Genomic DNA, 24,287 nt, shown 5'->3' with positions numbered 1-24,287 from the left:
AAATAGGACAAAATAACAGAAAAAGTCAATGTGCATAACTATTCACCCCCCTAAAGTCAATACTTTGTAGAGCCACCTTTTGCGGCAATCACAGCTCCAAGTCGCTTTGGATAAGTCTCTATGAGCTTGCCACATCTTACCACTGGGATTTTTGCCCATTCCTCCTTGCAAAACTGCTCCAGCTCCTTCAAGTTGGATGGTTTGCGCTTGTGAACAGCAATCTTTAAGTCTGACCACAGATTTCCTATTGGATTGAGGTCTGGGCTTTGACTAGGCCAATCCAACACATTTACATGTCTCACCTTAAACCACTCAAGTGTTGCTTTAGCAGTGTGTTTGGGGTCATTGTCCTGCTGGAAGGTGAACCTCCGTCCTAGCCTCAAATCACGCACAGAGTGGTACAGGTTTTGCTCAAGAATATCCCTGTATTTAGCACCATCCATCTTTCCCTCAACTCTGACCAGTTTCCCAGTCCCGGCTGCTGAAAAACATCCCCACAGCATGATGCTGCCACCACCATGTTTCACTGTGGGGATGGTGTTCTTTGGTTGATGTGATGTGTTGGGTTTGCGCCAGACATAGCTTTGATGGCCGGAAAGTTCAATTTTAGTCTCATCAGACCAGATCACCTTCCTCCATACATTTTGGGAGTCTCCCACATGCCTTTTCGCAAACTCAAAACGTGCCATTTTGTTTTTTGCTGAAAGTAATGGCTTTCTTCTGGCCACTCTGCCATAAAGCCCAACTCTATGGAGTGTACAGCTTATTGTCCTCCTATGTACAGATACTCCAGTCTCTGCTGTGGAACTCTGCAGCTCCTCCAGGGTTACCTTAGGTCTCTGTGCTGCCTCTCTGATTAATGCCCTCCTTGCCCGGTCTGTGAGTTTTGGTGGGTGGCCATCTCTTGGCAGGTTTGCTGTTGTGCCATGTTCTTTCCATTTGGTTATGATAGATTTGATGGTGCTCCTGGGGATCATCAAAGATTTGGATATTTTTTTATAACCTAACCCTGACTTGTACTTCTCAACAACATTGTCCCTTACTTGTTTGGAGAGTTCCTTGGTCTTCATGGCAGTGTTTGGTTAATGGTGCCTCTTGCTTAGGTGTTGCAGCCTCTGGGGCCTTTCAAAAAAGGTGTGTATATGTACTGACAGATCATGTGACACTTAGATTGCACACAGGTGGACATCATTTCACTAATTATGTGATTTCTGAAGGTAATTGGTTGCACCAGAGCTTTTTATGGGCTTCATAACAAAGGGGGTGCACATGCCAATTTTCAGTTTTTTATTTCTAAAAAATAGTTTTATGTATATATTTTTCTCATTTCACTTCACCAACTTAGACTATTGTGTTCTGATCCATCACATAAAATTCAGATTAAAAAAACATTGAACTAAAGGCCGTAATGTAACAAAATAGGTAAAAAGCCAAGGGGGGTGAATACTTTTGCAAGGCACTGTATGTACTGCTGTGTTTCCAATGCAGGGTCGGATTGACTGGGCTCAGTCTTTTTGGTTTTCTATTGTCAATAGTTGTGGGGAGCAGCTGATATGTTCTGGTATCACGTGGGTTGAGGTTCTGAGCAAGCTTGGCCAATACTTAACGGCAGAGTGAAAACACTGCAGACCATTGATTGGTCAGGAAGAATATTCACTAGAATTGCCACACTACAGAGTCCTGCCTACGTTGAGGGGGTACTGGCTCTAGTGGAAAATGAAATTGAGAAAAGTACCTGGTCCCAAAAGTGAGTCAGCTAGAGCTGTTCTATACCATGCCGTGGAAACATGGCTGTAGACGATGGAAGAGACCCCAGAAATGTGCCACAGCTAACTTATCTCTTGTCTGAGAAATACATATGACAAAACATTTGGTCCCACGATGTGATGTACAGACATACAACCCTCGCTCCTCTCCTCAGGACCCAGTGCTGTTTTCAGGCTCTCTGAGGATGAACCTGGATCCTTTTGACAGCTACTCTGATGAGGAAATATGGAGGGCTCTGGAGTATTCCCATCTCAAGAACTTTGTATCCGCCCTGCCCAACAAACTCAGCCATGAGTGTAGTGAAGGAGGAGAGAACCTCAGGTATGACTGCTTCATAACCATGTCAACAACCAAAAGCTTTTCCTCAACTAGTATATAAAACTATACGTATATATAACTGACTTTTTCGATTTTTAGTTGCTGTTGATGCTGTTTGCTGTATTGACATTTTATGCCTATAGCCCTAATTCCATCAGTACACTAACATCAGTACACACTTTTTTACACTAACACTGTTCTCATGCACTAATAAATTCCAGCTATGACATAGTGAAAGCCTTCTTGAGACAATGACATAACCAATGACATAACCTTCCTTTTTCCTGGTATACTTGTTAAGTGTTCAGTTTCATTGAAGCTGAACACCAGAAAAAAAGAACACAGAAGAAGCAGTAGGAGTGAGAGACATTAGCCCCATTCACTCTGCCCTTTCAGTGCAGGAATCATGCGCGATACTGCACCGTTTCGCTCCGACTCTGATCCACCTCCGGAGGTAGTATCAGAGCCGTAGCAGAGGCGAGCCGGCGTCTGTGTGAATGGATAAGCTAGAGGCACAGATCAGGGGTGTGTCGGTCTGATGGTGTTCACAGTCTGATAACTAAACAGATCCTTCACTCATCAAATAAAAGAGAAATGTCCCACAAAGCACGTTACAGGACCAAACAACAGTAACGCAGTAACTGGTAGTGTCTTTGGCAACTTATATGAGGAAAAAAATACTGCAGTTATACATGTAGAAGTGTCTGTCATCCTGTCTGTCCTCTTGTCTGTCCCACTGACTCGTCACGGTGACGGTCACCGAGACTTCAGTGAACTTTCCCCCAGAAAACAGCCTCTCTCCCCGCAAGTGAGAGAGTCAGACAGGGTCCTGTTTACTGATGGAGATTATGTAATTATGTAATTTAGAGCAAAAAAACGTAACTTTGTCACTCTCCAGGATGCATGTCAGGATCTCAATCACAACACATTATAACAGCATCCATATGATTATAAACATACATGTTTACATTAACATGCTATTGAAATGTATTTGCCTGGCCTTTTGTAGGAGCCAGCTTTTATTTTATTTTATTTATAAAAGCTATACAGAGCCATCAATAAAGTAGGGCTAGTCAGAATAGTTTGAAGCTTTATTTATAACGCTGACATTCTAATTTTAAATAAACACCTGAATGCTGCACAGCATTATCTTCTATTCATTATATAGAAATTCAGGTTTTTCTAAGAAAGGGGACCCTGCTACTTCCCCACAGCAACCCATAAACATGTATGCAACAACATTCTTGATGCTTCAGCTGGTTCCCAAAGAAGATCAGGGGCAAGCCAACCTGCCCCTGAAATGGACCCATCCTTTAAAAAACTGAGTAGTGGAGACCTGGAACTGAGCCTAAGTTTCTGTGTTTTCACTCCAGTGTGGGTCAGCGGCAGCTGCTGTGCCTGGCCAGAGCTCTGCTGAGGAAAACCAAGGTGCTGGTTCTAGATGAGGCCACAGCAGCTGTGGATATGGAGACAGACAACCTGATCCAGTCCACTATCCGCTCTCAGTTTGAGGACTGTACCGTCCTAACAATAGCTCATCGCCTTAACACCATCATGGACTACACCAGGTAACATAAAATTCACATTAACAGTCATAGAATGTTCTTATATGTTAACACCTACCTTTTTTTGTGTGTACCAGTTTATACAGCCAACACTGGTCATGTTTGCCAATGATTCTGTTTATATTGATTTATCATGGCATTGTCATCTCCCTTATTTCAAGTTATATATGTTTATTGTGTTTAATCTAGGGATAATGAATATGATCTCATCTCATGATAATGAAAAACTATTGTTTGACTTCTCCATGTGAAATAATATGTGTGCATGCCTATAGACTACTAGAGTGTTGACACCCAGGTGCATGAAGCAGATTTGAGGCTTTAGTAGTAACAGGCATAGAGGTAGGTGTTGTATATGTAGAAGAAGCAACAGTAGTACTAGTATTTCTTTGTGCTACTTGTACTGAAAGAGTTTCATCAGTGTTCTGGCTCCTCTAGGGTCCTGGTGTTGGACAAAGGAGAGACAACAGAATTTGACTCCCCCTCCATTCTCATCGCTCAAAGAGGAGCATTTTACAAGATGGTCAAGGATGCAGGTCTGGTCTGAAAGTAGTATGTGCCTCGCTTCGTCCAGCTGCTCCCCAGCTCCTTCCAGCTCTTATTGCTTCCTGCTATTGAAGTCCTGAGTTAAAGAGAGGGAGATCAAGTAGGGGATTTTAAGATTTAGAGTATGTGTCTGTTCAAGCAAGAGTGTTGATGAGAACAAAGGGTTTGGTTAGACCTGCTCCTCCAAACACTTCCATCCTCCTTTAACTACACAAAATGATGCTGCCTGTCCCAAACTTTCCCGTTTCTTCCTGTAAGCCCAGATCTGGTCTTTGTATCTTTTTTATTTTGAAAGAGCATTGTACTTGTGCTTGAGCAAGAATGTGGAGTTTTACTTCTCTACAGACAAAATTCCATGCAGTATGTATCATAACTAGTTCACTCCCGGTTGTGGTGACTAGTGCTAAGTTCAGTAGAGGACAAAAGCATGAAATCATATAGTACGAAATATTGCACTCAATACATCATTTGTTTTAAATGCAGGTTGTGATGTGGAATACTGGTTAAACCACACTAAAATGGGCTAATGTATCTTCCCAATGTCCTGACAAACAAGAACCAAAGATTGAAAAATCCCTTCTTCATAACTGCCTTGTCCTTATTCCATACTACATGCTAATTGTATACAGAATGTTCTATGTACTCATCTTTGTAGTATGCTATTTCTATACAGCATTAAGAAATCAACATAATTGTTTTTTGTGAGATCATCAGGAGCCATTGTTGTTAGAGGAGAGTCAGAACATTATCAGGAAGGTGTGTGGGTGTTGGCAGCAAAAGCAGGTATACCAGCAGATTTCATCAGAAACATCATTTATGGGGGGGATGTCACAGACCAAGGCAATGATGGTTTGTAACATTGAACACCAAAATATACTGTATGTCACAACACATACAAATCACAACAAAACGCACAAACTCACAGAATCTGTGGGATAGATTCCACTTGACTGTTACTTTACATCCGGCACTGATTGTTAATTTATTTTGTGTTTGTGTTCTATCAGCTTTAAATTGATGTGTTCATACAACCTGCTGTTTTGCTTACTACTCCAAAGCATATATTACTAATGTATTAGATGCTTTGGAGCTGAAGTATTTTGATGGAACCAGACGACAATAAGTCTGCAGTGATTTGATTCATAAAAGCAAACTTTAAGACATTTAGAGGAAACTGTTCTATTCAGAAATGCTTCCTTGTGGGGAAGTTAACCTGTGCATACAAGAAAACTTTGAGTGTAAATGCACAACAAAGTTTTACTGCACGTTGTTTATAATGTGCATTAGAAACTTGGTTGAATTTATTTTTGTTTGTGTAACTTCACAAGCCCTGCAGTTGTGTTATTGAATTTATTCAAAGTGGAAAAACTGTCATACAAGGTGTTGGTATATGAAAGGAATACAGAAATATTAAGGGTGATGGGTTTTTTTTAATCATCAGTATCACATTGGGTGGATGTTACCATGTTGTTACCAAATGTAACATACTGCTGTTGCATGGAATGTACGTTTTTCTTTTTTTGGTACAGTAGGAGATCTTTTTTTTAAGATAAGGGCCGAATGACTAAAAACTTATGAGAAAAGCCAGAATTTTTAGATTAAGGTTAGAGTGAAAGAAGATGAAGTTTCATTCTGAGTATCTGTGGGTGAAAAAGTGAGAATTGTTTCTCAAAATTCAGATTGTCTGCTAACCCAAAAGTTTGTTCTTCACATGGCCCCAATCCTCTCCTAGAAAGTTTGAAGTAGTGTGGCACAGAGTGTGTGTGAGATTTCATTGCCAGCTTTTACTCTGGGGACAGAGCAATATGTCTCCTCCTAGACTGTGTTTGTTAATGTGAGGGTAGTTGATGGTAGACCTCTCTTACCAAATCATCATGTGGCTCCACATTGTTGACATCTGTATGCCAATGTGTATGTAGTCGTGGCTGTTTGGTGTAAAATAAAGTCTCTTTTCTTTGTTGAAAAGCCAATAGTAGCTTCTGTCAATGTTCCTCGGCTACATGTTTCAGTACGATTTAAAGTATCTTGAAATTGAATAAAGCATACTTGTGATATATTGATGATTACAAAGTGTATATTTGATGTTTTGTATATGCACTCATTGGTTTATGAAATCATGTGTTCATCTGTTTTGAAATAAAACCAAAATGTCTTAAGTCAATGTTATGGTTTGCTAATATTTATAACACATTAAATTAAACAAAAAAATTGCACTTAAAAATTTTAAATGTTGACCCACATGTCCAACCGATGGCAAACCGATATTACATTTGCCAGTTTAAACCTAATGTTCAGCAGTGTGCAGTTGTTTTGAAAGCAAACCAAAAAAAAAAGATGACGGGCACAAAGAATAACTTTAACCATTAAGAAATAGATTGCTTTTGTGGGTAATATTGAGGAATCAATATTAAATTGAGTTTCATAATTAGCTAAACGTTGGTTGTTGTGCATGCCAAGTAACAGTTTAAGAATTGATTTATTAGAGCATCATTTAAAGACAGAATTTCTAATGATCATTGTATTTTTTTTCTCTTCATTTGTTTATGTCATAATATTTGAATGTACATTGAGGCTAATTAATCAGTTTTAAATAGCTTTTTAAGTGTATCGCTATGTATGAACTTATTAAAATTCAACATTGCAAAGTCTAATTACTCAGATGGCACAATCCATAGTTATTCCTCAGTCAGTGCCTTGATAACCCCAATTTGAATTAAAGTGTCTCCTTAATTGATTTAAATGTTAAATCTAATTATCTATATTGCTGGCGTTTAATTTTCTATTATTCCCTAATGATTCTAATTCTGCGGAGAACTCAAAAGACAACCATGACATGGAGCGGCGATGACGATGCCTGCTCACAAAACTATGTTTCCCATCATTCTTTGTCGTCCGGTTTGAAGGGAAGGAAGATGGCGGCGATTGATGGAATGGGGCTCCTGTTGCCGTCTTAAAATGGCAAAAAGCAGTCGATAGTATCTTTTAACGGTTTATTTAATGTCGTTAAAAGAGGTACCAGTAAATGAAAAACGAAGGCTTTAATCTGAGACTGCAGATCACCGGAGAAAAGGTAACTAATTAGCATACAGCTACTATTAGTGCCTTCAGCTCGCTAGCGACTATAAGCTAAATTAGCTAGCTAGCCAATTGAATACCAGCTCCAACATATCCTTCAGAGGGTGTGTGTCTTTTAATTAATGGAGTGTTATTTAAGGACAGTGATTAAACTGATAACAGATGGTGTATTCAACGTTAGCTCCAAAGATATGTAGCTAGACCGCCAGCGGCGTTACCCGTAAGCTCACACTGGCTAAGAGTGAGCACAGATTGCGCACAGCAATGTCTCTAACACGAAAATAAAACGTTTCCTTTTTTCCATCAGCAAAAGTAAGAAAAGTCTGAGTCAGTATACAGCACGCAGAAAAATTAGAGGTCATTGGCAAAACAAAGACATAGATAAACAGCGGACTATAGATAACGTGTTAATAACATTACACAAAAGACCAGTTTTGCTTCACTGTATTGCCCCAGACTGGACTGACTCCCTGCTGCCTGTAATTAATAGCGAGAAGCCATTCCTTGCACATGTCAGTGTGCATTAGTTTCTAAGACTGGAATGCTGCATATGCCATACCTCACACACTGCGTGCCTTTGTTTGATTTAAACTTGCTTTGAAATATTATTAATAAGTATGATTCAAGGTGGACTAGCAGGCTGACCTGTCAGACCTGTGTCTGACCAGGCTGACAGAGAATCCATATAAGGATTAATGTATGGATACATCCCATCCACTTTCATTGGAGTTCCAGCCATTTCTATCTGGTCGGAGGTATATAGATACCCCAAGATCAGAACTAAAAGGCTAAAGCTAAAAACTCATTTTTCATGTGGAAATGACTCAAATACACAAGAATAGATGGGAGTCTCAGCAAATACATGAACCAGGGGATGTGAACTGTAGGCATACATAAGGGATGTACAGAAAACATTTTTTCTTCTACTTCTTAGTTGCATGCTGAGACAAAAATATCTTTATGTTGCTAATGTTCACTTTAACTGTCTGCATAATAAGACACAGCGTGTGTGTGATGTGTGTTTTATGCAGCAAGTAAACGTTACCTCCTCTAATCTGAAGCTGCAACCAATGAAAAGACACCATGGCAACTGCTGATATAGGAGACACATCAATTGAACTCAAACCCCCTCCTGCTTCTCTGAAATCACCGGTGTGGAAATATTTTGAGTTCCCAGTGAGATTGGTCAACAATGTTTGCGTTGTCGACAAGAAAACCACAGTTTGTAAGCATTTGTAGCATCAGAAATGCAACCTTATTCAGTGGTGGAAAACTCTAGATGTAAGCATTTAATTAGCGTACTGGAACCACACTGCCAAATGCCAAGCAGGTCGCATCTTACCACAAAGGTGTTGCCCTTTGTGTATGATAATGTGAAGGAAAAAGTCTGAGCAGTGCAGATTTAGTGGCCTTAACGACAGATTGCTGGACGTCCAGAGCAATACAGTGATACATGAACATCACAACACACTACATTAAGTGTGCACTCTTCACATCTGCATTTACAAAAGAGAGTCACTAGATGGCAGATGACTTCTCTTCTTTTGTTTACAGTTAGTTTCCAGTTGACTGGTGAAACAAGTTATTGTTACATTTATATTGTTCATAAATTATTTAAATGTGACAATAAGGCCTTAGTGTGGTACATTGCAAAGAATAATGGAGATTATATCACTTGCTACACCATGTAGACCATCTTTTGAAATAATTAAATGTTTATCATGGCATAAAACCAATGATCCTAGACTAGTCTATAAATGGCATAGCCATCTGTGCTAAAAGAAAGAAAGATCGGGAATTGAATCGAATCGTGACCTTAAAAACGAAAATCAAATCGAATCAAGGATTTGGAGAATCATGACTCTCCCTATATAATTGGCCCTATATATCGGCTAGAATTACACCAATATCGTTAAATGGCTAAACATTAATTACATCAATTTCCCATTATCGGTCCGATATATATCGTGCATCCCTACTTCATTTGGCAGACCAATACCAAGTATAATTCTGGACTACAGCCCTACAATGTTTGATTAAAGCTGCTTTCATTTTGTGTTGATTTTGGCGGCACCTGTGGACAAAGACAGTATTGTTTCCAACACCTCATGTCGTAAAGATCTTTACTTCGTGTGTGCATTTGTTTTGCGAGTGACTGAAAAAAGACGCAACTTCTTTTTAATACTACTTTTCTTATTAAAGTGTCAACAGACAACTTTTCCCCCTGAGCATTTTCAAGTGGTATTATTGTTGGCGGCGCTGTTGCAAAGACAACTTGATCGTTTTTGTTTTACTCATAGTCTCAAATAACAACATAAGACAAAAAAGCGAGTTTATTCCATCATTTAGTCTATAATAGAAATGGATTTCCTGCAAGGACATGGTCTCTGTACAAAGGGTGCACATTCCACCAGCTAAGCTACTGGGGAGCCCCAGGGCAGATAAATTATTGACTCATTAATGAGAAAATTATATTGTCAGCTATCACGGATAATAACATTGAAGGCGAAAAATAGTGCCAATAATACAAAACAAAATCTTTTCATTTACTTAAAAAGTTCAGCATCTACAGTGGGTGGCGGTATGCAACCTTTACAGTTAAACACAGCACACTCATGACATCAAACTGCTGCGGGTAGAGCCATGCAGAGAGGTAGAGGATAGAGAAGGGAAAAAGGCTGTTTTAACCCAACAAGTCTTTTTAGAGCTATGGAATATTAAATCATCCATCTTTGTTTACAAAATCTTGGCCTTTCTTATGCTCATAAGTGCATAAACTACAGGGGCCTGTACTACGAAGCAGGATTTGAGTTTAGCCAGGTATCTTTAGGATACAGATTGTTTTCAGTGTTACAAAACTGATTCACTTCTGGGGTACATCGCCATGTTAACTCATGTTGCACACCTAAGCTGCTCCAGAGCAGGTTATGTTCAAGAAAACAAATCATCACATATAAAAGCACTGACTAATCCATTCTCTGGAAAATGGCATTGTTTTTTATAGAACATCCCTGTTGGCTGCAGTGAACAATATCAAAACCAATATCCTTTTTTTACCGATATCTTCCTACAACAGAGACAGATTGAAGCATTAAAGCCGTGTACTGTTAGCCTATAAGATATGGAAGTAGAGCTTTGAATTATGTTTCTATATTTATTTTTTTTACTTGTTACCAAGTCTGTTTGACACTGATAGATATAAATAAAAAGGCTAAAACAGGCATACACCTGCCATAAGAATACATCTAAGCAACATACTTATTTCTTTTAATTATACACATGTATTATAGTCAGATCAACTCATGCGCTCATAATGGGCCAGTGTTTGTTTTTTTTTTAATATAAAATGTAAAATTGCTATATATCAGTTATCTTGTGTTGGTGTTGGCCAGGAGAAGCAGGTAGTCATCGGTTATGGTATAGGCATATTGTGCATCCCTAGAAACTTTACTTTGCTTTGTGCCTTTTTATTCCTTTTTTGTCACTTTTCTTTGTATGCCCTCAAGTTTTTTGTTTTTTATTGACTTTATTAACTCTACACATACCACGCATGCTTTTCAGCCTCTGCCACCTTTGTCTAAAAAAAATAGAACAGAAGAATACAAATTTGTTGCTCTCTTGCAAATAAATTGTAATTGATCCTAATGAACCAGCTTATATCCCTATAAAATTATTCTCACACCTTTTAAGTGTTCACAAATTATACCACAGGGTACTTTGGAATCAGTCTCAAAATTTCCAATTAGATTTTCATTGTAAGATAAAGACTGAATGTGTCCTTTCCTTTCTACTAGGTTTCCTGGATTGCTACCAACCTCCAAGTCCCAGTGTCTGACTATCGCATCACCAGTTTTCCTGGCCCATGGACTTGACTCAAGCATCAGGCTTCAAAAGGAGGCCTGCTGCCTCCTCTTCCCCAAGTGGAGTTAAAGAGATTGCCAGGAGCACTCCTCCCTGCTCACCCTCTCTGTCTTTGTCATCACCTTCATCGGATCCATCTTCACCCTTCTCTACATCCTCTGTTGTTGCCAACTTGTCAATTTATCAGAACCATGTAAAAGGTCATACCCAGGGGACAGAGGTGGCCAGGGTGACTTCCACTTCTCCCTCTCTTGCTACACAGTCCCCCTCCACACCTAGGCCTAACACCAACTCATCGGATTCCTTCCTTTTCGCTTCAGTGCAGCCAAGTGTTGATTGTGAAAACAAGAGCAGGAAAAGGGAGATGTATGACCCTTTTCATCCAACTGAGGGGGTGAGGGGGGATGAAGGGGAGGCTGAGAAATATGACCCCTTTGACCCCACGGGTTCTCCAGCATCAGATGCTGATGAGAGGAATGGCAAAGCGAAGGGGGTGAAGAGAAATGCTGAGCAGGGAGATCAGGGGGAGAAAGAGGAAGAACCTCCAGATTCCACGGACACCTTGACTGACCTGCCAAGCCCCTGTATGGACAGCAAGCTCTGTCTTAGAAGGAGAGTGGACTGTAGCATCACCAACACTGGAGAGCAGAGAGATAGTGGTGACTCTGATCACTCTGAGATAGAGGAGGGCGAGATAGTCGGGGCTGCTGACAGAGATGGAAGCAATAAGAGACCAGCTGGAGAAATCCTCCCCCTCAGTTCTCCCAGCGTCTCCTTCTTTGGTTCAAAGCCAGAGCGCATCCTGCGGGTGTTGGATGTGGATGGCTTTGTGTCTGTGCGTACAGAGGGCAACTGGGAGGTGGACAGGGAGCCTGAGGATGAGCCTGTGGTAGGAGTGGAAGATTTGAGAAGGAAGCTGGTCAGCAGGCGGAAGGAAAGATATCTCTCCTTTCCTGCTTCTTCCTCCCTCTCTCCTCAGCCACTGCCTCCTCCCTCCCATCCTGTAGTTTCTACACCCTCTCCCCCTCTCACACCTCCTGTAGAGCAAGGCAGTAAGAACCGGAAGTCCTCCAAGAGTTCCAAGGACTGTGACCGACAAAAAAGCAAGGATAGGAAAGCTGGGGAGAAGGAGGAGAAAAGAAAAAAGAGAAGGAAGGACAAAGAGGGAGGTCGGGAAAGGAGCAAAGAAAAGGAGCGAAGGCGCAAGGAGGTTAAAGGAACAAGGAGCAGCAGGAGCAGCAGCCGGAAGATGAAGAAAAGATCTCACAGCAGCCCAGATGCCCCACGATCAGGCAACTCTTCAGCAAGAGGAGGCCACACTAGGCACTCCTTTTCCAGCCTATCCGAAGAAAGAAACAGAGAGAGGGAAAGAGATAAAGACAGAGATAGGGACAGAGTTAGAGATAGAGACAGAGAAAGGGAAAGAGACAGGGGAAGAGAGAGAGACAGGGATAAAGAGAGAGAGCAAAATCGTACCAGTAGTCGTAGAAGAGATGAAAGAGATCAAGATTCTAGCTCTCGAAAGGAGAGGGAAAGAAAGAGAAGACAACATTCAAGCAGCAGAGAATGCAACATTGCAAAGAGGTCCAAAAGAAGCAGAGAAAAGAGGGAAGGTGATAGAGACAGGCAGCTTGAGAGGGAACGGCGACGGGATGGTCGTCCTGTTGTCCCACCATCTATCCAAGATCTCAATGGGTCTGACCTCTTTGCCATCAAGCGAACCATTACAGTCACCACCACCACAACCACCACCACCGTACCTGGCTCCCCGAGACTCGCCCCAACCTCTCCCTGTCGGCCCACGCAAGAATCTGACAAACCCCACAAGAGAAAGAAGAAGAGAAAATGGCATTCAGCTGGAGAGGTGGAGAATCGAGGAAGTGGTCACAGCCGATCACAGTCGCTCACACCACCAAGGTATCACAGCTACGAGTCAGACCACTATTCAGATAAATTAGAGATTGATGTGTTGTCTTTGGATGGTGAAGCTTTGGACTCTGACTACCCATCTTTAGAGGATACACCCCCTGCTGCCTTGCCTCCAGAACCACCTGTCCCAAGCCCTAAAACTAAAATTCCCCCCAAGACTGGACAACATTACCCGAAAAAGAAGTCTCATGCATTAAAGAAAATTGGCCAATCTGAATCCTCCTCCTCCTCATCCAATAGAACTAAAAGTAAATGCCTCTCCTCACTGACTGTAACATCAGGCTCTGCTTCTGTCTCATCTGGAATCCCCTCTGTAAAGCGAGCCAGGAAGATGGGGAAAGACAAAGACCGAGACAAGAGCAGCAGAAAGGATTTGGGTCGCTCCGGCAAATCCAAGAAAGAAAGCGGCGGCAGTCGGAAAGGCAAGCTACAGTCCAAAGTATCTGTGCTGGTGCGAGAGGGTGTGAGCAGCACCACAGGTACTTCAGTTGGCTCAGGAAAGCTGGGCATGGACCTGTTAGGGTCAGGAGGTACAGGGCCAGGTGGTGGGGGCTCTGTGGTGGGTGGCTCGATTGCAGTGGTCTTCTGCAGGGACAATGAGAGCAGGTCTCCATTCCTAAAACCTTGCTCAGAGCCACTGTCACTGGGCAGCCGCAATAAAGATTTGGCTAGTGTGGGAAAGCGAAGCAGTCTGGCTGCACCACCATCCACCTTAACCAGTCCTGCAGGGATGAAATCCAAGAAAACAAAACCAAGTTCCATCACATCAACCTCATCCTCTGCCTCCTCCCCCTCATCATCTCTGGCAACCAAGCGTCGCCGCCGCCTGGCCAAGAAGACAAGAGAAAAAGGTGGAGCTTCAGGCTTGATAGTTGGAGATGGCAGCCTAGCAAAAGCCACATCTGAGGGCTGGGGTGGAGCCTCCTTAGATGTTCAGTCAGCCGTTGCAGATGGGAGCAAAACAGTCAGTCCACATACTGGCCAAGCTGGCCCTGCACCCTCTTGTTCCTCCTCTTCTTCCTCCTCATCTTCCTCCACCAGTGTGCTCCCACCCTCCTCCTCGCCACCCCACACGCCTCCACCCTCTATGGCTCCTTTGCGGGACACCAGAGAGTCTTCACCAGACTCTCAGACTGTAGACAGCAGCTGTAAGACTCCAGATCCTTCTTTCCTAGCTGAGGACTGTCCAACTCAGACCAGCCCCACACTCCCGGCATCCAGTCCGTCCAGCATGTCCACCGCCCAGGCAGCTGGCCTCAACATTACCACCTCTGCATCCACTGCCAAGCCCCCTCCTCCAGATGATACAACCAAATCGCTGGCCTCACCCCCTTGTTCGTCCTCTTCAACAGGCTGTGGTCTCACGTCCCTCTCTCTACCTCTGTCTTCGTCAGACCCCTCCTCTTCTTCCTCTGTGTCCTCCTCATCTGCTAGTAAGCCTCCTCCTCCTCCACCTCCAGCAGTGCCCACCTTGCCCTGGAGTCTGCAAACCGGGGTGGACTGCACAACTGGAGGAGTTCTAGCATGTGAGTAGAGAAGTCTGTAGGGTGGCTTTACTTAGTCGTCTTGTGTTATTTTGTAGTGCTATGCTTTAGAAGCTTCTGGCACCTTGCAATCTTAAGATGGTGGTGATTAGTTGGTAGTGAGTCATTGTGACAATCTAACTCTAAAAGTAATTTAACAAAAACTACACTTTATGGAATAAAAAAGAGACTATCAATTGATCTCTGAAAGCAGTGTTCATTTTTTCTAATTGGCACAGATAGTGGAAATCAATCAGGGCTTTCCCATGAATCAGAGAACTGTAGTTATATACACTACAGTATATTTCCCACAGGATTTTGTGAGACTATGGTGGGTGGACCTCTGACCCTTTTGGTTCATTTTGAAGTTAAATGGGTCAATATGGTGCACTTTAAGAGGAACATTAAAAACTCTATATAATAAACAACATGACCATAAATAAGAAATTGTGAAAAATATCAAATGTAGAAAATAATAAAATATAACTCTGAGCTTTGGCTCTGCTACCCGGTAGTTAGTCCAGTCCCAATAAAACATAGACCAAAAGACAGTGCCCAGCTAGGTTAGCAAGAAGACAGCCTAGAGAGAGATGGACTACAGCTAGCACATCAGCTTCACTTTACTGTTATTGGAAACCACAAGTTTATCTGACAGCTGTTTCTTGAAAGTCTTCTTATGGTGTTTTTTTCTTTTCATGACCAGAAGGATGTGAGAGTGTGTGTGTGTGTGTGTGTGTGTGTGTGTGTGTGTGTGTGTGTATGAGAGAGAGTGTGTGCAAGGACCTACAGCAAGGGGTGGGGCTGTTTAACTGACTGGGAGTGAAAGATGCTTTGCTGAGGCAACGGTGCAAATTGTTAGAAATCTTTAATGCTATTTTGAGAATTGTATTTATTTTTTTTATTTTTTTTTAACATTATGAAACTGTGGTGAGACAAATTTGACTTTTTTGGGCCAAATAGGTAATTAATAGAAAACACTGATATATAAATCTTGTTTAGAGTTGTAATTTGAAGAATGATGAGAGAAGTCTGCAACCAATATTCTACTGTTGCTCAAGCTTAAATGGTGTGTTAAGTTGCTGTTTTACAAACCGCTCTATACAAATAGATTAAGACCCAGGCCTGGATTTTTAGCCATATCAGCATGGCCATGGGCAGAAGGGGTGCTGAACAAGCAGCAGGACCTCCCTAAAACCCTGCATTGTAAAAACTGAAGCAAAAAAAATAGTTTAAATTAATGTAATATTTTCCATTTCTTACTGTGATATGTGTAGTCACAATTATTTGTGGTTGGAAAGCAGATTTACTTTGTTCTTAATCAGTTTGTTATCACATATATGAGTCCATTATTTGATCCCTAGTGATGCAGACTGGCAGCTGGTCAGAGCTTTTTATTGACGTGACGTATTGAGGTGTTAGAGGAGGATTTTCCATGATGGTGGGTCAGGTCTCTTGCCCATTAAGTGCTGTTGCCTGTATAGTCATTGTGGCTGCTTTCATACACAGTATGTTGGTCTTTAGGTCTGCTAGCAGTAGCCCCATTCACACTGCCGTTTGCACGCGGGGATCCTGCGCCAATTCTCCGCATCCGCCTCTGTGTGAAAGTTTCAGATGCGGCGAGGGGTGAAATTTCCCTCCGCCTCTGATGCGCCTCCAGAGGTAGTATCAGAGGCGCAGTATTGGCGAACCAAACCAGTGTGAACAGATAAGCCAGCGGCGCGGAATAAGGGCGTGTCGATCTGATGGTGTTCACTGTCTGATAACTAAACAGGTCCATCACTCAACAAAATATAGAGAAATGTCCCACAAAGCAACGTTACAGGACCAAACAACAGTAACGTAGTAACTGGTTGTGTCTTTGACAACTTATATGAGGAAAAAAATACTGCAGTTATACATGTAGAAGTGTCTGTCATCCTGTCGGTCCTACCGACTCTTCGTCACATTTCTGCCCGAAAAACAGCGTCTGTCCCCGGCAACTCAACAAGTGTTTGTCACGGTGAAAAAAATCACCACGACGTCAGCCCTCGACCGAGACTTCCATGAACTTTCTCCCAGAAAACAGCCTCCCTCCCCGCAAGTGAAAGAGTCAGACAGCGTCCAGTTTACTGATGGCGATTATGTAATTATGTAATTTAGAGAAAAACGTAACTTTGTCACTCTCCAGGATGTTTTGTGGGTCAGGATCTCAATCACAACACATTATACCAGCATCATATGATTATAAACAGTCAGTGTGTACATGTTTAGATTAACAGGAGGACACCGGGGGAAACACGTTGAAAAAAAAACACGTCATCACCATGACACGTATCGTCACGCCTCTTTTGGAGCCGCGGCGCCGGCTTGCTGTGTGAATTATACTCTGGTTCGTCTTTACGCCGGAACTGCTCGGTTCTATGTGACCAACCAACGGCGGAGAATTGGCAAACCGGCACTGCGGCGAAAATGTGGCGTCTCTGTGTGAAAAGGGCTAGTGTTTCTCAACAGGGGCATTCAGAGGGGGGGTGCTGGAAGCAGTACTATTGAAAGGGGGGCGTTGAGGTGTTCTTGGGGGCGTTTGCGGGTTTACACTAGAAATTCTCGACAAGTCAAGTTGAAAATTGCATCTACTTGCAAGATCACGAATCACGAAAATGGCCTTTGCCATGTCAACTCTTCCTTGGTACTCAGTATGAAGGCAATGAAGAGTTTCTTCCTCTTGAAAGCATGAATTTTTCCCTGTGATACACTGTGAACATTGTGTTATCACCGTGGTGGTATTCCACTGTCGGACTTCCAGTGAAAGCAACTTGGCATCTAGCATCCAGAAACACACTGTTACACTATTCAATTTAAATTGCCTTTATTTTTTATGACTGCATTTAATAAGAACGCTTAGGCTGCTGTCTGTGATGCCTAAATAAAGTTTGAATGTCAAATTTCTAACTATTGCATTTGCTTAACTCTCAACAATGAATGGCTTTTTTGCTCCCTGGAAAACTAATGATGATGATATTCCAACTGTCCAGTTAAACCAAATCTGTTATTTGGCATTTAGTGACATGTTTATTAATGCTTTCTACAGGGTGTATGCAGGGTCTTAAAAAGTATTAAAAGTTGCTCATTTTAGCAAAAATTAAGGCCCTTTAAAAGTATTACAAAGGCTGAAATGCCATTTTCCAAGGTATTAAATTGTATAGCTTGTTTTCAATGTGTATTTATCCAAATAGGTAAAGTTTGCCTGAATTTAATCATTGCGTGCCCATGAGTGTTTACCAGACATTTCCCCTTAACTCCTCATATAGTTTAATTTAAATAGATATCTGAGAGGTAAAACTGAAATATTTCACAAAAAAGCCAAGATTAGACCAAAGTTCTAGAAAAATAATCCAGAACAATCAATAATTGCATAGCAGAATTTGTTTTCTTCTACCCCATTAATAATCTCAGCCCCCCCTTAGATTTATCTTGTGAACCTCTGGAAGGGCCTGACCTCTAGGTTGGGAACCACTGGATGCAACTACCAAATAGTATAAAAGGTTATTACAGTCACAACAGAATTGATGCAATATAAATACTCTAATGACCATTAGCCTACATTTTATTTGATGGGGTGCAGTAAGGGACCTGGATAATGAATAGGGGTGCACTTGGCCAAAAATGGTTGAGTGAGAGCCGCTGTGCTGTGTAAAACATACTAAAACTGATGTAAATTGTTGTTAATAACTGTCAAATATAAAATATCCCAACCCCACAAATTAAAGCAAAAACGATAAATGGTTCTGAGCATTTATTTTATAGACACATATCTATCTATCAGCGTCCCTAATGGGCAGTCTCTGCATCTGCACTCGATAGTGTTGTTCTAACAGGAGAACTAAAGGAGTCAATGTTCCCAAAATTTGATAGAAATGCTAAACATTAGTCACAGACTCTCGGAGTATGCGACATACAACTGTACATGTTGCATTGGCATGTATGTTGTTATGTTAATATATAGCCCTATAGATGTACTTGTACTTTTTGTGAAATAATGGTCTCTATCATTCTTCCTGTCAGTGACTGCTTTACTCTTCAAAATGGAGGAAGCCAATATTGCCAGCAGAGCAAAAGCACAGGAGTTCATTCAAGCAACCAGCCAGGTAAGAGAGTGAGGCTGACTGTCTCTCTGTCTAAAGCTGTAATTCCGTTTTGATTGGAAATTATTTATTTTTTGTAATATGCTAACAGGAACCTTAAGGGCAGCATAAAAAAAATGTGTCCGTAAATTGTCCGTCAGGGCTCAAGACTAACAGTGTCCCGTCATCCCGGGTTCAACAGAAAATGTGTTTGGGACAAACAAAGATCTTACCCCCAGTTTACTGCTATGTGTACACTAGGGATGCACAATATATCGTTTCACCATCGACCTCGCAATGTGGGCAAAAGAAATAGTCAATTGCGGGATGTAATGTCAGCAGCAGGACCTGTTACAGCTTTTTTTTTTTTTGCTCTTAGTCATCTCCGCGTGGGAGCACAATGCCATTTGTTTCCAGCCATACAGCATGAGAGCTAATGGTTAATCAGCTGTCAGCTCTGTTAGCTAACAGCTTACAGCAGACAGAGCTATTAGCTTACAGCATAGCTAAACACAGACAGCAGGACTGTGAGAAGAACATGTACAGTATATCATGGCAGTCTTGAGTTCCAAAGATTTCTACAACACATTTTTGGGATGGAATCAGTGGAACACAAACTACTTTGTCACAAAAACATTCATGAAGTTTGGTTCAGTAATTAATTTATTACAGGTCTTCTGAAAATGTGAGCAAATCTGCTGGATCAAAAATATACATACAGTAATTTTAATATTTGGTTATATATATTTCACCTCAACTAGGTGCTTTTGATAGCAGCCCACAAGCTCCTGGTAGTCCGGGCGGAATTTAGAACCACTCCTCTTGACAGAAGTCAACTTCAACTAAACAATGGTGAAGTTCAACTAAATTTGCTGGCTTCCTGGCACAGACTTGCCAGAAACCTCAATTCTAGTCTGATTGATCCGTTCATTTACCACTTCTGATGTGTGTTTGAGATCATTGTCCCGTTTGAACACCCAACTGCACCCAAGACCCAATCTTCTGCTGATGATTTTAGATTTTCCTGAAGATGTGGAGATAATCCTCCCTCTTCATTATTCCATTTACTTTCTTTAGAGCAGCAGATCCACTGGCAGCAAAACAGCCCCACAGCATAATACTACCAGCACCATGCTTTACAGTACAGGTGTTCTTGGGGTTAAAGGCCTCACCTTCTCTCCTCCAAACATATTGCTGCTCATTGTGGTCAAACAACTCTGTTTTTGTTTCATCTGACCACAGTTTTCCTCCAGAAGGTTTTTATTTGTCCATGTGATCAGCAGCAAACTTCAGTTGAGCTTTAAGGTGCCGTGTCTGGAGAAAGGGCTTCTTTCTTGCACGTCAGCCTCTCAGCTCATGTTGATGCAAAACACACTTGACTGTGAACACTGACGCCTGTCTTCCAGCAGTTTCTATTTCATTGCAGGACTTGCTTTCATGGTTTTTGGTTGACTCTTGACCATCCTGACCAGTTTTCTCTCAGCAGCGGGTGATAAATTGTGTTTTCTTTCTGATCATGGTAGTGACACAACTGTGCCATGCACTTTATACTTACAAACAATTGTTTGCATAGTTGATGCAGGGACCTGTAACCTGTAATGGCTCCAAGTAACTTTCCTGACTTGTTAATCAATAATGCACTTTCCCATTGTAGTGTTTGTGGCTGAGTCTAATGGGTGTATAAAAAAGCCACATTAAAATGGGCCCAGAGAAGTCATCAGCCGTTATCAATCATAGAGGCCATGCTACAAAGCAATTTTGTTTGACACACTTTCATCACCAAAACTGGTAATTCAGTATGTTGTATGTATATTTTTGATCCAGCAGATTTAGTCACATTTTCAGAAGACCTACAATAAATTAATTACTGAACCAAACTTCATGAATGTTTTTGTGACAAAGTAGTTTGTGTTCCTCCGATTCCATCACAGAAAAATGAGAGCTGTAAGGCAAGGCAAGATTATTTGTATAGCACAATTCAGACACAAGGCAACTCAAAGTGCTTTACAGGGGCATAAAAATTCATTCTTCCTTGACTTCAAAAACAATTATTTCAGTCTCATCTTTGTTTAACTGAAGAAAACTGTGACACATTCAATCATTGATTTGTTCAACGCATCTACTCAGCATTTGTATGGGATTATAGTCCCCTGGTGAGATGGTTATGTAAATTTGTGTGTCATCTGCATAACTGTGGTAACATATTTTGTTGTTGTTGTAGAAATCATTGGAACTCAAAACTGTGTATGTAAACTCGTATGTGTGTGTAAACTTGTATGTGTGACTAAACTTTTGACCACAAATGTACAAGCCTGGACCAGGTGGTGATGTACAAACAGTGAGACAACTTGGAGCGAGACACAGAATTTTCCCCCAATTTTTTTTTTCCATAATCTTTTTTTTTACAGTTTGGAGATAACTCTTCATTTTGTTTTAAACCTATCCCTTTATATCAATGTAAAATAAATATTAGGGATGCACGATTTATATCGGACAGATTAATTATCGGCCCAATAATGGAAAATTTACAATATCGGTTATCAGCAGATTAAGAAATTATAGCCGATATATCTAGCCGATAATACAAAGCCAAATTGCTTATGTTGGTTTAACAAGTACAGCATCTACACACAGTAGGTCGTGGTATGCACCTTTACAGTTTTGTGAGCAGCCAATAAACACGCTGTTCTCACGCTCTGGTCAATGCATATCCGGAGCAGATACGCAGGGCTTCTATTTCTGGCAGATGCTGGAGCATGACGCATCCGTTCAGCCGAACTCAGCACAGAGCAGACAGGAAGTCACACACTGGAACAACAACATAACATCTGGTTAATTTTCATAATAAAACACTCCGTGTAGATGCCAGCACAAAAATCTCAAAAAAGAGAGAAATACAAGCACTTCTTCTAATCCTTCGGTTGGGAACACTTCTTGTTGTTGTGTTTATAACACATACTTATAACTGCGGTCGCACGTGACTATGTAATTATCACAGGAACTCCTCGGTCTCGCAACTCCAGCTGTCCGACAGTGCCGTGCCGGACTCAAAACGCAGCCGGTGGGGGTTGCCGGACAACGGAGCAAAACCGTACCGGAGCCGTTACACAATGTACATGCATTGTCTTTCACAATGTTAGCTTATGGGAAAAAGTCCCCAGTGCATCACATGACGATGTAATTACACGGCTTGGCCACGACAAAAACTGGCTTCAAGGCCTGGGGCTCTTTGTGGGGGCTTGATCTCGACGATGAGGCCAGCCGTCTTCTTTGCAGAGAAAGTTACGGTCAAGCCAACTGCGTTAAATAGTCCTCCTCCTCTTCTTCGTTGGTTTTACCGGCGGACTAAAAACCACACTGCCATCCATTGTATCGGAGCATATAACAACATGCTATTCACTGACGGGTGCGCTGTATGAGTGAGTGAGAACGGGATGCGTGGCTCCAAAAATAGAAAATTGGCGGACCGCCACAAATAAATTGATGTGTGGGAAACACTGGGGCTTTATGTATTTATTTCCTCAACATTGTATTGATGATTTTACTATGCCACTAATAATTAACAACTATATGACAAAAACGTAAAGAAATGTCCTTTTGATCGGTGATCGGTGTCAGCCAGTACTGCCTCCAGTGATCGTGATTGGCCCCAAAGATCCTGATTCGCGCACCCTTAACTTTGTCTCATGTCTCTCACGCAGATCCTCTCACAGGCTAACCAGAACCAGTCCCAGCAGCACGCTCCTCCCCCCTCAGCCTCCTCTGCCTCACAGATCCCGCCCCCTCCTGCTCTCCCCCCGCCTCCTGGTCTGAGCCCAGCACAGTTCATTCTCCACAGCTCCCTCCCTTTGGTTGGTTGCACCAAAACTCCACCCTCTCTCCTGCACCAATCAATAGGTGGTGGATGTGCACAGACCCCACCCTCCATCATGCCTGTGGTGCTGTCAGGAGTGACTGGGAGCTCTGGTGACACTGGATGGGACAATGAGAGCAAAGACCCTGATAAGGTAAAATTGATGTTCTTGACCCGATCAACACACTTTGCTCTCCTTTATGTAATATATTCCACTCATGCTGCATGGCTGCTTCTCAGCATCTACCAAAGGAACCAATCATTTTGAACTATCTCAAATTATTATTTCAGTGTACAAAGTTATCTTGTTAATATCTTGAAAAAATTAAAATATTCATACAGTTTTAAAACATATTTTAATTATAGTATCTGTAACTAAGCAACTGTTGTATTCAAGTATTCAACTAATTGATTTAGTATTTGGATAAGAAGTAAAGATGGGACGAGGTAGGCCTAGAACAGCTTGGCTGGCTACAAAGTTTATAAACCTAATCTTGAGTCAGAATTACATACATGCCAACCTAACTGTAATGGAAATGTGAAGATCTGTGCAACTTCCAACCCTTTATTTAATTTAACTTGTCTCTTACCTGAATTGTCCAGTACCTGAAGAAACTGCATACCCAGGAACGGGCAGTGGAGGAGGTGAAGCTTGCTATCAAACCTTACTATCAGCGCAAAGACATCAACAAAGACGAATACAAAGACATCCTCAGGAAAGCTGTGCACAAGGTCAGCCTCAGCATATACAACACGTAACAGCCATAAGAATACACTGATTACTCAAATCAGTGTGGACCACAATGCATTTCTTACTTAATGTAATTCACAATATTTTAGTGTTACTTTGTGGAGTATGCTTACAAATATGTCAATCTGGCAGATAAAGCAATAGTAGTGTCTATTCCTACACGAAACCCCATGAAAAAAGCTAAACTACTGTTAACTAATGTCCTTGTATCAAAACAGGCTATTTAATCACACTGTGTCATTGTCTCAGATCTGCCACAGCCGCACTGGGGAAATCAACCCTGTCAAAGTCAGCAACCTTGTCAAGCTGTATGTCCAGCGCTACAAATACTTCCGGAAACATGGACGCAAAATGGATGAGGAAGAGAGGGATGACAGGGAGCCAGGAGCATTGCATTCCTCTGCTTGATAGGAGACTATTTAAAAATGGTCCCCTACTCTGCATTCTGCAAAAGATCTGGCCCATCCACTGATTGTTGTCTATTTTTTATTGGTTTCATAGCCCACTTTGTCTATGCTTTTATGTGATCTTATTGAGGTCTCTCCTCTTATCTCTGTGACCTCACTGTAAATATGTCACAAATAGAAAATGTATTATGTATACAATGTTCAGGACGTAAGTGCTATCATGCATACCTGTGTGATTTAATACAGTCCAGTACACCAACCCTGCAATAAATACTACCTTCGTGAAGCTTAATAGTTTTAAAGTTTTCGTTGACTGTGTCTGTTAGAAACTTTGCAATGGTGGTACTAATTGCAAGGCTATATTTCAATAGCACTGGATTAGGTGTTCATGCTAATCTGTCTATACCATCCCCATGTATATCATAATCCAAGCTGAGGGGCAATATAATACTGTTGTGTACTGTAAGGACACTACACTGCATTTCCCCTCTATCTGTCTCTGTGTCTTTGCAGCCAGTATGCAGGCTGGAGCTGTCAGTGAGATGGAGGGCTGAATGATGATGGTTCAAATACACTGACATTTGACCTCTGA

The 24,287-nt window shown here is 41.7% G+C and overlaps 2 protein-coding genes across 2 annotated transcripts in view; both read left to right on the top strand.

Annotated features, from left to right (window-relative positions):
* Positions 1-6,357, top strand: part of abcc1 (ATP binding cassette subfamily C member 1 (ABCC1 blood group)) — a 51,934-nt gene extending 45,577 nt beyond the window's left edge. The window contains exons 29-31 of the mRNA XM_073462206.1: positions 1,922-2,088; positions 3,459-3,653; positions 4,089-6,357. Coding sequence (XP_073318307.1) covers positions 1,922-2,088; positions 3,459-3,653; positions 4,089-4,197 — 471 coding nt within the window. The 3' untranslated portion in view covers positions 4,198-6,357. The remainder of the gene's footprint in view (positions 1-1,921; positions 2,089-3,458; positions 3,654-4,088) is intronic.
* Positions 6,358-7,118: 761 nt separating this feature from the next.
* On the top strand, positions 7,119-24,287 carry scaf1 (SR-related CTD-associated factor 1). The gene is made up of 6 exons (XM_073462207.1): positions 7,119-7,266; positions 11,066-14,587; positions 18,626-18,708; positions 22,386-22,691; positions 23,141-23,269; positions 23,538-24,287. Exons 2-6 carry the CDS (start codon positions 11,134-11,136, stop codon positions 23,694-23,696), a joined length of 4,131 nt encoding a protein of 1,376 aa, XP_073318308.1. The 5' UTR covers positions 7,119-7,266; positions 11,066-11,133; the 3' UTR covers positions 23,697-24,287.

The sequence above is a fragment of the Pagrus major genome, chromosome 24 (genome assembly GCF_040436345.1).
Source record: "Pagrus major chromosome 24, Pma_NU_1.0".
In the NCBI taxonomy this organism is placed as follows: Eukaryota; Metazoa; Chordata; class Actinopteri; order Spariformes; family Sparidae; genus Pagrus; species Pagrus major.
This window is presented reverse-complemented; position numbering and strand designations above follow the sequence as displayed.

What these genes read in the sequence shown, in the direction of transcription:
- scaf1 (XM_073462207.1), top strand. Translation starts at nt 11,134, where the DNA reads ATGGACTTGACTCAAGCATCAGGCTTCAAAAGGAGGCCTGCTGCCTCC. An exon ending in AACTGGAGGAGTTCTAGCAT is followed by an intron (nt 14,588 to 18,625) that starts GTGAGTAGAGAA and finishes TCTTCCTGTCAG; the next exon opens with TGACTGCTTTACTCTTCAAA. An exon ending in TCAGGAAAGCTGTGCACAAG is followed by an intron (nt 23,270 to 23,537) that starts GTCAGCCTCAGC and finishes TCATTGTCTCAG; the next exon opens with ATCTGCCACAGCCGCACTGG.